The sequence below is a fragment of the Gnatocerus cornutus genome, chromosome 1 (genome assembly GCF_029298725.1).
Source record: "Gnatocerus cornutus isolate USDA-ARS CGAHR chromosome 1, icGnaCorn1.1, whole genome shotgun sequence".
Classification (NCBI taxonomy): Eukaryota; Metazoa; Arthropoda; class Insecta; order Coleoptera; family Tenebrionidae; genus Gnatocerus; species Gnatocerus cornutus.
In genome coordinates this window covers 16,909,557-16,924,725 of record NC_142233.1, presented here as the reverse complement: position 1 = coordinate 16,924,725, position 15,169 = coordinate 16,909,557, and the positions used below count along the sequence as shown (strand labels likewise).

General features: G+C 31.1%; 3 protein-coding genes across 6 annotated transcripts in view; 1 reads left to right on the top strand and 2 right to left on the bottom strand.

Annotated features, from left to right (window-relative positions):
* The window catches only part of Lgr4 (Leucine-rich repeat-containing G protein-coupled receptor 4), a 154,548-nt gene that overhangs the window by 61,421 nt on the left and 77,958 nt on the right, over positions 1-15,169 (top strand). The gene's annotated exons all lie outside the window — the stretch shown is intronic.
* Positions 4,008-8,101, bottom strand: LOC148180600 (trehalose transporter 1-like protein). Of its 4 annotated transcripts, XM_088049833.1 has the most exons (4): positions 8,039-8,083; positions 7,771-7,811; positions 5,408-5,476; positions 4,009-5,354 (listed from the first exon to the last, which is right to left on the bottom strand). In XM_088049833.1, exons 3-4 carry the CDS (start codon positions 5,460-5,462, stop codon positions 4,024-4,026), a joined length of 1,386 nt encoding a protein of 461 aa, XP_087905959.1. In that variant the 5' UTR covers positions 5,463-5,476; positions 7,771-7,811; positions 8,039-8,083; the 3' UTR covers positions 4,009-4,023. The 4 variants fall into 4 exon arrangements, with proteins under 4 accessions (XP_087905961.1, XP_087905960.1, XP_087905959.1 ...); XM_088049835.1 differs by lacking the exon at positions 7,771-7,811 and having other exon boundaries at positions 4,008-5,354; positions 5,408-5,470; positions 8,039-8,101; XM_088049834.1 differs by lacking the exon at positions 7,771-7,811 and having other exon boundaries at positions 4,008-5,354; positions 8,039-8,092.
* LOC148180599 (trehalose transporter 1-like protein) lies at positions 10,802-12,263 on the bottom strand. The gene is made up of 2 exons (XM_088048949.1): positions 12,180-12,263; positions 10,802-12,135 (listed from the first exon to the last, which is right to left on the bottom strand). The coding sequence occupies exons 1-2, from the start codon at positions 12,232-12,234 to the stop codon at positions 10,802-10,804; spliced, it is 1,389 nt and encodes a 462-aa protein (XP_087905075.1). The 5' UTR covers positions 12,235-12,263.

Here is a 15,169-nt window from a genome sequence, read left to right as displayed (position 1 = left end):
TTACAGGTTGCAAAACAAAATAGAAAATTTTTTTGATTGGTCTAGAAAATTAAAAATTGTAAAATTGGTCATTTTTGCTCTACTCTATTAGGATTCGTAACTTTGCTGTTTTAAATGAGAAATCGGTGAAAATTGGAGGCAATACTAGTTATAATTTGACTTCTAATTATACAAAATTAGAACATTTTTGAGCAAAAAACAGAAATTAAGAAAAAATTTTGTTGAACAGCTGAATTAAAAGATGTACTTTTACTATTAAGATTCGTAACTTTGTTCATTTTAACAAAAAATTACTGAAATTTGGTGGCAGTACTAGTTGTGACACGACTTTTAATTGTGCAAAATTAGATCAGTTTAGAGCAAAACACGGAAATTTTACAAATTTTTATTTGAAGAGCTGCTCTAAAATTTGCATCTTTTCTATTAAGTCTTCTAACTTTGTTGGTTTTAATGCAAAGTCGTTGAAATTTAGACAAGTTACTAGTTTTGACACGACTTTTGAATGTACAAAATTAAAAAATTTTAGAGCAAGAAAAAGAAATTTTAGAAACTTTTATTTTCCGCGCAAATAAGAAAGTCCCCATTTGTATTAAATTCTCCAACTTTGTTAATTTTGATGGCAAAACAATAAAAAAATTTGAGAACTTACTACTTTTAGCTCGCTAATTATATGTTCCTAATTCCAAAAATTTAGAGCTAGGAGTAAGAATTTTAGAATTTTTTATTTATAAAGTTGACCAAAAATTATTCGTGTTTGAGTGGTTCGGCACGTGGCGACACGTGTTGACATTAAACTATAATTTTTCTTGACAATTAATTATTTTTACACTAACAAAACTCATTTTAACAATTTGATAACTTCTTGAAATTATTTCCCCTTTTTTCTTTACTTTTCTATAAAAAATGAGAAGCTAAAAAATTATTTGTTTGCCACGTTTGTCGGCGAAATTAATAGTTTTAGTTTAATCAAAGTGACAACCACCATCCAGTATTAGACAGTATTGCCAACGACACGTCGTCGAAAGTTCCTGTTATCATAATGCGTGATACTTTTTCAGCTATCAAGGTGAATGTTTTTTTTCTCTACTAATAGAAATTTAGGGACAGGGTCGGATTAAAGTTGAAATGGAGATTAAAATTCAATTTGGATTTTTCTAGTCTTGCTGCCCGAATTTCCGTTTTCCGTGTCCGCTAAAGTTGAAATTAGGATTATTTTAAATTTGCTTTTTTTTTTTACTTTATTGAAACTAATTATATTTTGTCTGTGTTGCCGTATATTTTTGTATTTTGGCCCACTTTTTGAGTAAATTGAGAGTATTAAGTTCACCAAATTTAGTTGCTGTGGCATTAGAACTACCAAAGTTATAGATAGTTACAAAAATTAAAAAAGTTTTTGCTTCGCAATAAATAATTCTAAAATTTTTCTTTTCCGCTCTAAAAATTTTTAGTTTGGCACGATTTTTCAGTAAATTAGTAAATTAGTTAAATTAGTAAATTAGTAAAAACTATCACAATTACAGGGTACAAAACAAAATAGAAAATTTTTTTGTTCGTCTAGAAACTAAAAAAATCTTAAATTTAAAATTTGTGTGTGCTTCTTTATAATTTTACAATATGTTACCCTTTTTGAGTAAATATGGAGTAATATGTTGCTGTTTGTAACATTAGAACTACCAAAGATACAGGTGGTAAAACAAAAAAAAAGTTTATTTGCTTGGTACCAAAAATAGAAAATTCTTTTTAAGCAAATTAAGAGTATTAAACGTAGCAAATTTGGTTAGAACTACTAAAATTAAAAGTTTTAAAATAAAATTTTTCATTCCCTTAAAAATAAAAAAAATCTAAAATATGTATTTTCTATTTTACACTTTTGTAATTTGCCACACTTTTTTGGTAAATTAAGAATAATAAGCTCATTAAATTTGAATGCTGTGAAATTAGAACTACCAAAGTTTCATGTAGTAAAAAAAAATTTTTTCTTACAAAATATAAAAAATTCTAAAATTTGTCTTTTTTGCTCTACAGTTTTGTAATCTAGCAAGTTTTTTGAGGAAATTAAGAGTAATAATTTTACCAAATTTACCTGTTGAAACATTAGATCTACTAAAATTATGGGTCGCAAAACAAAATAGAAATTTTTTTGCTTGTTTCGGAAAATTAAAAATTCTAAAATGAATGCTATCTACGCTACAAGTTTGTAATTTAGCAAGCTTTTTGAGGAAATTAAAAGTAATAATGTTAGCAAATTTTGTTGCTGTAGCATTAGAACTACCAAAGTTACAAACTGCTAAAGAAAATACTTTTTTTTTGTCGAAAATAAAATAAAAATTCTAAAATTCTTCTGTGCTCTATAATTTTGTAATTTTTCACCCTTTTAAAGGAAATAAAAAATAATTAATGTATCAAAATTAGTTGCTGTAGCATTAGAACTACCAAAGTTAGTGGCCGCAAGACAAAATAGAAATTTTTCGTTTGGTATCCAAAATAATAAATTTTAAAATCTGTAATTTTTGCTCACTAATTTTCTAATTTGCCACACTTTTTAAGCAAATGAAGTGTAATATATTTATGAAATTTAAATGCTCTGCCATTAAAACTACCAAAGTTGCAAGTTTTAAAACAAATAGAAAGATTTTGAATTCGCCCAAAAATAAAAAAATCTCAAATTTGTGTTTTTTTTTTCTCTAATTTTGTCATTTGCTACATTTTTTTGGCACATTAAGAATAATAAGCTTACCAAATTTGGTTGCTGTGGCATTAGAACTAGTAAAGTTACAGGTAGTAAAAAAAATTAAAAAAGTTTTTGCTTTGGACAGAATATAAACAATTCTAAAATTTGTATTTTCCACAATACAAACTTGGCATGTTTTTTGGAAAATTAAGATTAACAATGTCATCAAATTTTATTGCTGTAGCATTACAACTATCAGAATTACAGGGTGTAAAACAAAATAAAAAACATTTTAGTTGGCCCAAAATATAAAAAAATAAAAAAGAAATTTTCACTCCTATCATTTTGTAATTTGACACACTTTTTTGAGCAATTAGAAATAATAAGCTTATCGAATTTAGTGCTTGTAGTATTTGAATTACCAAAGTTAAAGGTTGCAAAACAAAATTGAAATTTTTTTGTACGCCTCCGTCACTTTTCATGGCATTTGTGATACTCATTTTTTGAATGTCTAGGCAGTCAAACGTGACATTTCGAATAGTTGGTTTTATTTTGCAAGTTGGCATCGCTGCATAAATGTTAATTGTGTCAATTTGTGTGCCGATTTGCAGGACAATGACCTTCGAAAATAATAAAGGTAGATTAGTTAAACAAAAATACCACAAAAATTTGTTGAAATACATTTGAATTTAAATTAATCTGCAATCGTTTGATTTGAATGGGGTGCTACCAACCTATTTTCCAGCTGATGAAATTCCCCTAAATGAGGGGAACGTTTCAAATTCAAACCAAAAGTTAAAATAAATAACTATTAATAATTGTCACCGCACAAAATTTTGTGTTAGACACAAAGAAGGCTAGAAAACAAATAACTATTGCTTAGTCTAGAAAATTAAAAATTCTAAAATTTGTTGTTTTTGCTCTACAATTTTGTAATTTGGCACGTTTTTAGAAAAAAATAAGAGAAGTAAGCTCCCTATGTTTGGTTGCTACAGCGTCAGAACTGCCAAAGTTACAGGTCGCAAGACACAATAGGATTTTTTTTTGCTTGGTACCGAAAATAAAAAATTCTAAAATCTGTCTTTTCTGCTCTATGTTTTTGTAATTTGAAACACTTTTTGGGCAAATTAAGAACAATAATCTCACCAAATTTGGTTTCAATAGCATTAAAACTAACAAAGACAGCTCTGGATAAAAACTTTGGAAATTTTTTATTTGACTTCAAAATAATCTGATTCTTTTGCGAATTTTTTGTTATTTATTTATACTTTTGCCTTGTTAATAATATTAATAAACTAACATCGATAACACTCGGATTTTGTACTCTACTTTCTTCTTCTCAGCGCTAAATGTTACACAACTTTATTGTCGACATTTCCTTTCAATCGCTGCTGAATTTCCTCCAACGTCTTCCCTTTGGTTTCCGGCACGATATAACACACAAAACCAAATCCAATCAGCGTCAAAATCGCAAAAGTACCGAATGGTACCGACAATCCCAGACCATCAGCAGTCGCTTGGTAGTACTTGGTAAATCCAAGAGTCATCAAAGCGTAAGCTGCATTAACCAAACACGACATTTTGCTCTTAACACTCGCCGAAAACATCTCTCCGTTCAAGACACTGACAATCACACCGAAACCCACTGAATAAATAACAATTTGTACCATCAGAAGAGCCAGAGGTAACCAACTGACTGTCGAGAGATCAACATCAGTGTGTTCTTTCAAAACGAAGAAAATCGTCTCGATGGTTAAATCCAAGAAGCACCCGATGGAGGAGAAAAGAAGAAGAGGTTTGCGCCCCCACTTGTCCACTGTGATTGTTGAAACTCCAGTCATCACCAGTTGGATGAGGAGGATGATGGTGGCGCCGACCTCAGGAGTGACGGCATCGGTGGCTTCCCTGAGGAGGATTTGGATGTAGAAGTTGAAGACTCCAGTACCAGTGGCGAGTTGGAAGAATCTTGCGCCGACTATGACGAAGAGCCCCATTCTATTGGAATCAATGGCGAGGATGTCTTTGAAGGTACTCGTCTCGGACATCTGCCTCGCGACGTCGCTTTTGAGCTTCTCCACCTCACCATCGACGTTCTTCTTGTGCCGCAGGAACTTCAACGCTCTGCTTGTTTCCTCTTCGCGGTTCTTCATGAGGAGGTAGTACGGACTCTCCGGCATCCTCCAGAACGACACCAAGAACACCACCGGGAAAACCAAGCAACTCCACGCGGTGACTTTAATGCTCAAGTACGACCCGATCAAGTTGATGTACAACACCCCCAAGTAAAGAGAAATCGACACTAAAGTACACAAAGTACCGCGGACTCTTGGCTCGGTGATCTCGCCGACGTAGAGGTACGACACTGTGATGGACATTCCTTCGCCCACGCCTCCGAGAAATCGCGCCAGGTACAACAGCTCCTTGACGTGGTACGAAAGAACGAAGCTCACAAAAGAACCAACTTGAGGTACCACAGCGAACAAGAAGGATTTCTTTCTTCCGAGTCGATCCAGAAGGAGGTAGCAGACGAAGCCTCCACAGATATTCCCCACGTTTCCGGTGATGGTGACGTACGAGCCTTCAGCTTTGCTGACTTCGAACGGGTACTCATCGCTGAAGAGTTTGGGGAGTGATGGTGCTGGCCATCCCAAGTGGAGACCGGTGGTGAACACGCAAACATTAGCTGAAGAAACTCTTAACTTAACAAAATTTCACTCGATTTTAACAAGAATTTACCTGTGATGACTGCGAGGAGTTGCGGCCAGACTTTATTTTCGTCCGGCTGCGACATTGAATCGTCTGAAACTACAAACAAATAATTATCGATTTTATTCGTATCAGTTATCAGCGAATTTAAGTGGCTCTAATGTGATCATAACGCACCATTAAATATTATTTTCGAATTTGCCACTTTAATAGGTCCATTAAAGTACTCAATTTGGAGTCGTTTATAGGTATCTATAAGAGAACTCAAAGTAGGAAATTTTGTTTTTTAAGAATTGGCAGAACTAATTAGTCTGGCTGTCACTTGTTTCCTGTCAAGTTCTTGGTCAATTTGGATTTTACGATTCGTGTTTAATAAACTATTTTGCCGCTTTGTTTTCATAGTGAATTTAACTATCGTAAAAATTATTTATAGTGTTACTTACTTCAATGACGTTTTAGTTACAGTTTTGTGCCCAAGTTTTCAATTTTTAGATTTTAAACCACAACTGGGACAGTTTATTTCTCAAAACTTACTTTGCTTCATGTTTGAGGTTAACTGTAAATGTCAGTTGACAAATCGAAACCCACATTTGTAATGAGCGGCAAATTTCTTTGACATTTCATAGCCACCCTTGATGCTAGAAACATTTATAAACACCTTGTAGATATCTATAAGAGAACTCAAAGTAGGAAATTTTGTTTTTTAAGAATTGGCAGAACTAATTAGTCTGGCTGTCACCCGTTTTCTGTCAAGTTCTTGGTCAATTTGGATTTTACGATTCGTATTTAATAAATTGCTGCGTGAACAAAAAATGTATCAATATAATTGAATTGTCCTTTGCGGCCGACAATAATTGTACCTAAATATAATAGATGTGAATAATGGAGTGCGGGCACTACCGCCTGTAAAGTATGCAACCTCCCACTCTGGAGGATCAACAAACCGTGCCGGTCTATTTAAATACCATTGAAATCCTTGTTTAGATGCAGTATTTAATTATTTTTTACTGTGTTTTACTATGGTTGGGTTTAAATCTTTTAATAATGTATTATCTATACTGCCATTGAGTAGTAATTGTTTATTTTAAGACACTTTTGGCGGAATTAGTGGTCAAAAAACGCCAACGAATCACGACTTTTCAAATTTGCTATTTTAAAAATCGCAAAAAAAAGTTACAAGCGTTTGTCGCTTGACGATGAAAATTAAAATAAAATTGAAATATGTACAGATTAGATGAAAAAATAACACAGTGCTTTGTACTTTAAATGAATAAGCTTTAATCTTCCTTAATTTTAGAAGAAAGAATTTTGAAATAATTGTCCACGAGTTTTTGAATAAAGTGAACTTTTCCTTGGTGTTGACATCTTCGATTTTTAGGAAAAGTTGCTCAGAATACATTCCTTACAAAATTTCAACTTAAAATTCTTATTTCGATTTTTTTTTAAATGTTAAAATCTTTAAATTCGATTGTTAATTATTATAGATAATGAAATATTATTATTTTGTTCATTTCTGCTAAATAAATGATTTTGTTTATTTTTTAGTTCGCATAAAATTATACTTAATGGGAACTCAAAATTTAAAGTTGAAAGTGGTTCAAAATTGTGTAAGAAAGCATAGACAACATTGTATGTACTAAAGAATTTATGGCTCATTTTGGTTCGCCAATTCTGATTATTTATTACTGCTTAAAAGAAGTATATGATAAAATAAAAATTGGAGTTTTTTTTTGTTTAAAAACTCCGCATTTGGTATAAATTAATTAAAATTCGATTCTAAACAACTTTTCTTAGAATAATACCTAACTTTTAGAAATATTCCTAACGCGGATTAAATTACAAGAAAATAACTTTATTAAAAAAATCCTACTAGATTGAATTTGTATAATATGTATAATGTGTAATATCTGCTGTATTTAGTATTATCATGGATTTTGCAAAGTTGTATATAAATATCCCTAAAAAAGAACTTTACGATTTTATCAAAATTTAACTTAATATGCCAAAAATTAATAGAGATACCAGTTTGTATTCTGGCTGAAATTAAACATTTACCATTCACTGATCAAAATTATCATTAAGGCAATACATTTTAAGAAGTTGCAACCCAACTACAATACAAAAAATTATTAAATAATATCCAAACAACTCTTTTAATGGTATTTAAATGGACCGACACGATTTGTTGATCCTCCAGAGTGGGAGGTTGCATACTTTACAGGCGGTAGTGCCCGCACTCCATGGCTGTGAGGTTAAGTTAGGTTAGTCAAAATTCAGTGATAGTGAAACTCAATAAATGTCAAATTTTAAATTAAATTTGAAAATCAAGTGGCAAGTCGTGGTTATAAAACCATTATAAAACACGTGCTTTAATATACTAATTAAGTACTCACATTTAAATAAACATCCAAACCGCCACGTCGTTTCAACTCAACTAAAAGAAACTAAATTAGTTTAAAGCGCAAACGCTAATTTCAGTAAATCGACATTCGATGCTACTTAATAAACATTAAATTACGCGAGAATGTGTTTGCGTCATCCTCGCAATCGCATTAAGCGAGCGAATATAGGGGGAAATGATGCAACAAATTTCGAAATTTTCAAGGTCATTGAAAGGAATAGAAAAAATAGTGTATGCAACACGTTTTTCACAAGACTCACCGCAAAATTCGTGGTTTCACGTGTAGATTAATTCGCTGATTGTGTAAAACTGTGAAATGTTTTGATGGGCGTTAAAAATAGCTCATTGTACTTTATGTAATTTCTTGGCTTTGTTGAATTTGCGTGTTTATATTTTAAGCTGGGACTACTAAAACAAAGGTTTGGGATTCTTTAGAATAATAGAAAAAGTCAGATAACGTCGGTAAAATGTTTTCCTAACAAAGTCGGATGCTTTTGTTGGCTTCTTTGGCTTTGAAAATTAATTAAGATGTGCTCAGTTTATGAAAAATTAGGAACACTAGTAATTAATTATTTTTTTTATCCTAGAAATTTCCATTATTTTTATTAAATGATTTTCTCCATCAAGTTCTAATTGTGCCAGATTCTAAAATTTTAGATTAACAAACACGAATTTTAGAAAATTGGTGTTTTTCGTCTTATCAATTAAATTTTATATCTTTGCCGATTTTAACGCCAAAACCATGAAAATTGGAGGTGTTACTAATTTTGGCACGATAATTGACTGTTCCAAATTTCAAATTTTTTGAACAAGGAATTGGAATTTTAGATTTTTTGAATTAGAAAGCTGACCAAAAATTTGCACTATTTGAATTACGTTTTGTAACTTTGTTGATTGTAATGGGAAAGCGGTGAAATTTAAGGTGTTACTAGTTTTGAGACGGCCTATAATAGTGGCAAATTTAAACGTTTTAGAGCAAAAAACAGAAATTTTAGAAAATTTTATTTTTCGCATGAATAAAAAAAAACCGTTTTTTGAATAAATTCTGTTATTTTGTTAATTTTGATGACAAAACTCTGAAAATATAAGGTATTGTTACTTTTGGCGCGCTTATTAACTGGTTTAAATTTTAACATTTTAGAATCAGAAACAGGAATTTTAGAAATTTTTATTTTAAGAGTTAACTAAAGATTTCTATTTTTTTCGTTGCGTAATTAAATTGGTTTCACTGGGAAATCAATCAAATTTGGAGGATCTACTAATTTTGACATAATTTCTAATTGTGCCAAATTAGAAAAATTTAGAACACGAAATAGGAAGTTTAGAAAATGTTGCTTTTGTCACGAATATAAAAAATTCTCTTATGAACCAATTTCTGTAACTGTTAATTTTGATGGCAACACTATGAAAATTTGAGGCACTACTACTTTTAGCACAATAATTAACTGTTCTAAATTTCAAAATTTTAGAGCAAAGAATAAAAATTTCGGAATTTTTTATTAGAAAATTTGACCAAAAATTTGCACTTTTTCAATTAGGTTTCGTAACTTTGCCGGTTTTAATGGCAGGGCGCTGAAATTTGGAGACATTACTCGTTTTGACACGACTTCTAATTTTGTCAAATTAGAAATTTTTAGAGCAAGAAATGGAAATTATAGAAATATTTATTTTCGACGTGTAAAAAGTCCCAATTTTTTAATAAATTTTGTAATTTTGTTAGTTTTGATGACAAAACAACAAAAATTCGAGGCAATACTATTTTTGGCACGCAAATCATTTGTTCTAAATTTAAAAATTTTCGAGCAAAAAATAGGAATTTTAGAAATTTTTATTTTAAGAATTGACCAAAAATTTGTACTTTTTCTGTTACGTTCTGTAACATTGCCGGTTTTGAAGGAAAAACGCTGAAATTTGTAGAAATTTTTAATTTTTCAACGGCTTTTAACTGTGCCAAATTAGAAAATTTTAGAGCCAAAAACAGGAATTGTATAATTTTTCAATTAAGGGTTGAGCAAATATTTTTATTTTTTTTTTATTAAGTGACCTAACTTTGTTGGTTTTGTTAGAAAAACAATCAAATTTGGCGGATTTACTAGTTTTGAAAAAACAATGAAAATTTGAGGCATCACTACTTTAGGCACGGTAATTTACTGTTCCAAATTTCAAAATTTTAGATCAAAAAAAAGGAATTTTACAAATTTGCTTTTGAAGAATTGGCCAAAAATTTCCGATTCTCGTATTAAATTCAGTAACTTTTTAGTTTTTAATAGGAAATTGCTGAAATTTGAAACCATTACTAGTTTTGACATTACTTTTAATTGTGTCAAATTAGAAAATTTCAGAACAAGACACATACATTTTAAAAATATTTTATTTTTTGCACAAATAAAAAAGTCCTCAGTTTTATTAATTTCTTTGGCACTGTTAATTTTGATGTTAAAGCAATAAAAATTTGGGTAGATAGCACCATAGACGCGGTTATTAACTGTGCTGAATTGCAACATTTTAGAGCGAGACACCATAATTTTAGAAATTTTTATTTCAAGAGTCGAAAAATAATTTTGTACTTTTTGTATTAAGTTTCGTAAATATGGAGGCATTACAAAATTTGACACGATTTTTAGTTGTGTCAAATTAGAGAGTTTTAATGCAAGAAGTAGAAATTTTAGAACATTTTATTTTTTGCACAAATAAAAAGAAATATTTTAATTAAATTCTGTAACTTTGTTAATTTTGACGACAAAACTATACAAATTTGAGGCGTTACAGTTTTAGACAGGGTAATTAAGTGTGCACAATTTCACAATTTTAGAGCAAAAAACAAAAATTTTAGAAAATTTAAAATCTAGAAAATGCTAGAAATATGCGGAAGCGACTGCGAATTTTAAATATTTTTTTAAGAAAACCAAAATTGCTTAACATTTAAAAATAGTTTATTAATTAATTAATTAATTAATTAATTTATGCTCAGGTACAAGTTTTACTCTGCACTTAACATTGTAAATTAAAATTTATTATTAAGACTAACGGCGAGTCTTAATTTTTTCTTTTCCTTTTAATCGCTGTTGGATTTCCTCCAAAGTCTTCCCCTTCGTTTCCGGCACAATAAAATACACAAAACCAACCCCAATCAACGTCAAAATTGCGAAACTTCCGAACGGCACCGACAGTCCGTAACCATCGCCAGTGGCTTGGTAGTACTTGGTGAACCCAAGAGTCATCAAAGCGTAAATTCCATTAACTAAACACGACATTTTGCTCTTAATACTCGCCGAAAACATCTCTCCATTGAAGACGCTGACTACCACACCAAGACCCAATGAATAAATGACGATTTGTACCATAAGAAGAACCAGAGGTAACCAACTGATCACCGAGAGATCAACATCAGTGTGTTCTTTCAAAACGAAGAAAATCGTCTCGATTGTTAAGTCCAAGAAGCACCCGATGGAGGAGAAAAGAAGAAGAGGTTTACGCCCCAACTTGTCCACTATGAAGGTTGAAACTACAGTCACCACGAGTTGGATGATGAGGATGATGGTGGCACCGACCTCAGGAGTGACGGCGTCGGTGGCTTCTTCGAGGAGGATTTGGATGTAGAAGTTAAAGACCGCCGTACCGGTGGCGAGTTGGAAGAAGCGCGCGCCGACCATGACGAAGAGGCCCATTCTGTTGGAGTCAACAGCCAGGATGTCTTTGAAGGTACTGGTTTCTGAAATCTGTCTCGCGACGTCGTTTTTGAGCTTCTCCACCTCGCCATCGACGTTCTTCTGGTGGCGCAGGAATCTCAACACTCTTCTAGTTTCTTCTTCGCGGTTCTTCATGAGGAGGTAGTACGGACTCTCCGGCATCCTCCAGAACGACACTAAGAACACCACCGGGAAAACCAAGCAACTCCACGCGGTGATTTTAATGCTCGAATACGACCCGATGATGTTCAAGTACACCATTCCCAAGTAAAGAAAAATCGAGACTAGAGTAGACAAAGTACCGCGGATTCTGGGCTCGGTGATCTCGCCCACGTACAATATGGCGACGGTCAGCGCCATTCCTTCGCCCATTCCTCCAAGAAACCGCCCCAAATACAACAACTCCTTCACCTGGTACGAAAGAACGAAGCTAACCGAAGAACCAACTTGAGGAACCGCGACGGACAAAATCGACTTTCTTCTTCCAATTCGGTCCAGAAGGAGGTAGCAGAGGAAGCCGCCGCAAATATTCCCCACATTTCCAGTGATGGTGATATAAGAGCCCTCATCTCTAGTGACCTCGAAGGGAAAATCATCACTGAAGAGTTTAGGAAGTGATGGTGCTGGCCATCCTGTGTGCAGACCGCCGGTGAAGACGCAAAGATTTGCTGAAGAAACTGTTAAATTCGGGTGAATTGTACCAAGAATTTACCTGTGATGACCACGAGGACTTGAGGCCAAATTTTACTTTTTTCCGGCGGTAGCATTGGAGCGGTTGTGACTACAAACAAGTCATTTAACAATCAAAATTAAATATTGTGCTCAAGGTTATCTTTAGTTATCAAGTGATAAAGTCTTGAGCGCGTGGTTAAACATTGCGCACGTTGAAATGTGGAAAAATTGCATAAATTTTTATTGGTTGTATTGTTCATATTTACACTATTCACAGGTAATAACAGTCATTTTTCTAAATCTTCTGGTAAGAGAAAAAAAGTTTCTGACCTATCATTGTTATAAAAAGTATAAAGTTTATAAAATTTTATTTTTCGCACAAATAAAAAAATCTGTAACTTTGTTAGTTTTGACGATAAATCAATAAAATTTTAGGACGTTACCACTTTTGGCACCTATCCCAAATTTCAAAATTTTAGACTCAAAAACAAGAATTTTAGTTTCAACTTTTTAATTTAAGAGTTGACCAAAAATTTGTACTTTTTCTTAATAACTTGCGTCCTTTTTTACTGGAAAAGCAATGAAATTTGAAAAATTTACAAGTTTTCACATGACTATAATTATGCTAAATTAGAAAATTTTAGAACAAGAAATGGCAAGTTTAGAAAATATTACTTTTCCTAGGAACAAAAAAATCCTGTGATGAACTAAATTCTGTAACTTTGTTAATTTTGATTCCAATACCATGAAAATTTGGGGCGTTTATTGACTGTTCTACATTTCAACATTTTAGAACAAGAAAGAAAATTTTTATAAATTTGAAATTTTAGAGTTGGGCCAAAATTTTTATTTGTTCTTATTAAATTGCGTAACTTTGTTGTTTTTACTGGGAAAACAATCAGATTATTCAATTTGGAAAATTTGCTAGTTTTGACATTATTTGTGCTAAATTAGAAAATTTGAGAGCAGTAATTTTAAAATATTTTATTTTACGCACGAATAAAATTGTCACAATTTTTATTAAATTCTGTAACTTTGTTAATTTTGACGTCCAAATTATCAAAATTTGAGGCAATACTGATTTAGGCACGGTAATTGGCTGTTTTAAATTTTAAAATGTTAGAGCAAAAAACAGGAGTTTTAGAAACTTTCAATTTCAGAGTTGACCAAAAATTTGCATTTTATTCTTATTCAGTTGCGTAACTTTGCTGGTTTTACTGGGAAAGCAATCAAATTTGGAAAATTTATTAGTTTTAACTTTACTTTTATTTGTGCCATTATAGAAAATTTTAGAGCAAGAAATTAAAAGTTTAGAAAATGTTATTTTTTCTTCGAATAAAAAAATCCTCTTATGAACTAAGTTCTGTAACTTTGTTAGTTGTGAAGTCTATACTATACAAATTTGAGGCATTACTAGTTTTAGCACTATAATTGACTGTTCTAAATTTCAAAATTTTACAGCCAGGAATAAAAATTTTTAAATTTTTTATTTGAAAAATTGACCAAAAATTTCTTTTTCAGTTAGGTTCCGTAACTTTGCTGGTTTTAATGGGACGGCGCTAAAATTTGGTGACATTATTAGTTGTGACACGGTTTTTAATTGTGCTAAATTAAAAATTTTTAGAGCTAAAAACAAAAATTTTGGAATTTTTATTTTTGACTTGCAAAAACATTTTTTAATGAATTCTGTAAATTTCTTAATTTTGATGCCAAAACAACGGAAATTCAAAATATTGCTAACTTAGGCCGAGTAATTTACTGTTTAAATTTTCAAAATGTTAGAGCAAAAAACGAAATTTGTAGAAATTTTTGTTTTCAAAGTTGACTAAAAATTTGTACTTTTTTTTATTAAATTTTGTAACCTTGCTGATTCAATGGACAATTTCTGAAATTTAGTAGAAGGACGCTGAAAGTTAGAGACACTACTAGCTTTGACACGGCTTCTAATTGTGCCAAATTAGAAAATTTTAGAGCACGAAACCGGAATTTTAGAAATTTTTAATTTTAACATCTATTTATAAAAAAGTCTCATTTTTTAATAAATTCTGTAATAATTCAAAGCATTATTACTTTTGGCAAGCTAATTAATTATTTTAAATTTCAAAATTTTAGAGCAAGAAACAGGTACTTTAGAAATTTTTATTTTTGGCATGTAAACAAGTCTCCATTTTTTAATAAATTCTGTAACTTTGGTAATTTTGACGACAAAACGGTGAAAATTTGAGGAATTACTACTTTAGGCACGGTTATTTATAATTCCAAATTTAAAAATTTTAGAGCAAAAAACAAAAATTTTAGAAATTTTCAAACTAAGAGTTGACCAAAAATTTTTGTATTCTTTTTATTAAAATGCGTAACTTTGTTTTACTGAGAAAACAATCAAGTTTGGAAAATCTACTAGTTTTGACATTATTTTTAATTTTGCCATATTAGAAAATTTTAGAGCAAAAACAGAAATTTTAAAAAATTTTATTTTTGACATGTATAAAAAAGTCCTTTTTTTAAATTCAGTGATTATGTTAGTTTTGACGCCAAAACATTGAAAATTTAAGGCAATACTTATTTTCGAACGCTAATTATCTGTTCAAAATTTTAAAATTTTAGAGCAAAAAGCAAGAATTTGAAAAATTGTTGACCAAAAATGTTTACTTCTGTTAAGTTCGGTAGCTTTGCCGGTTTTGATGGAAATACGGTGAAATTTAAAGAGATAACTAATTTTAAAACGGCTTCTAGTTGTGCCAAATTAGAAAATTTAGAGCAAGAAACAGATTTAAAAACATTTTTTTTTGTCGCACAAACAAAAATGTCCCCATCTTAATTAAATTCTGTAACTTAGTTAATTTTGACAACAACACTATGAAAATATGAGGCATTACTGCTTTAGGTACGGTAATTTACTGTTCAAATTTTCAAAATTTTATAGCAAAAAGCAAATTTTTTATAAATTTTTAATTTAAGAGTTGACCAAAATTTCGTATTTTTTTATTAAGTTGCTTAACTTTGTTGGTTTTCCTGAGAAGACAATCAAAA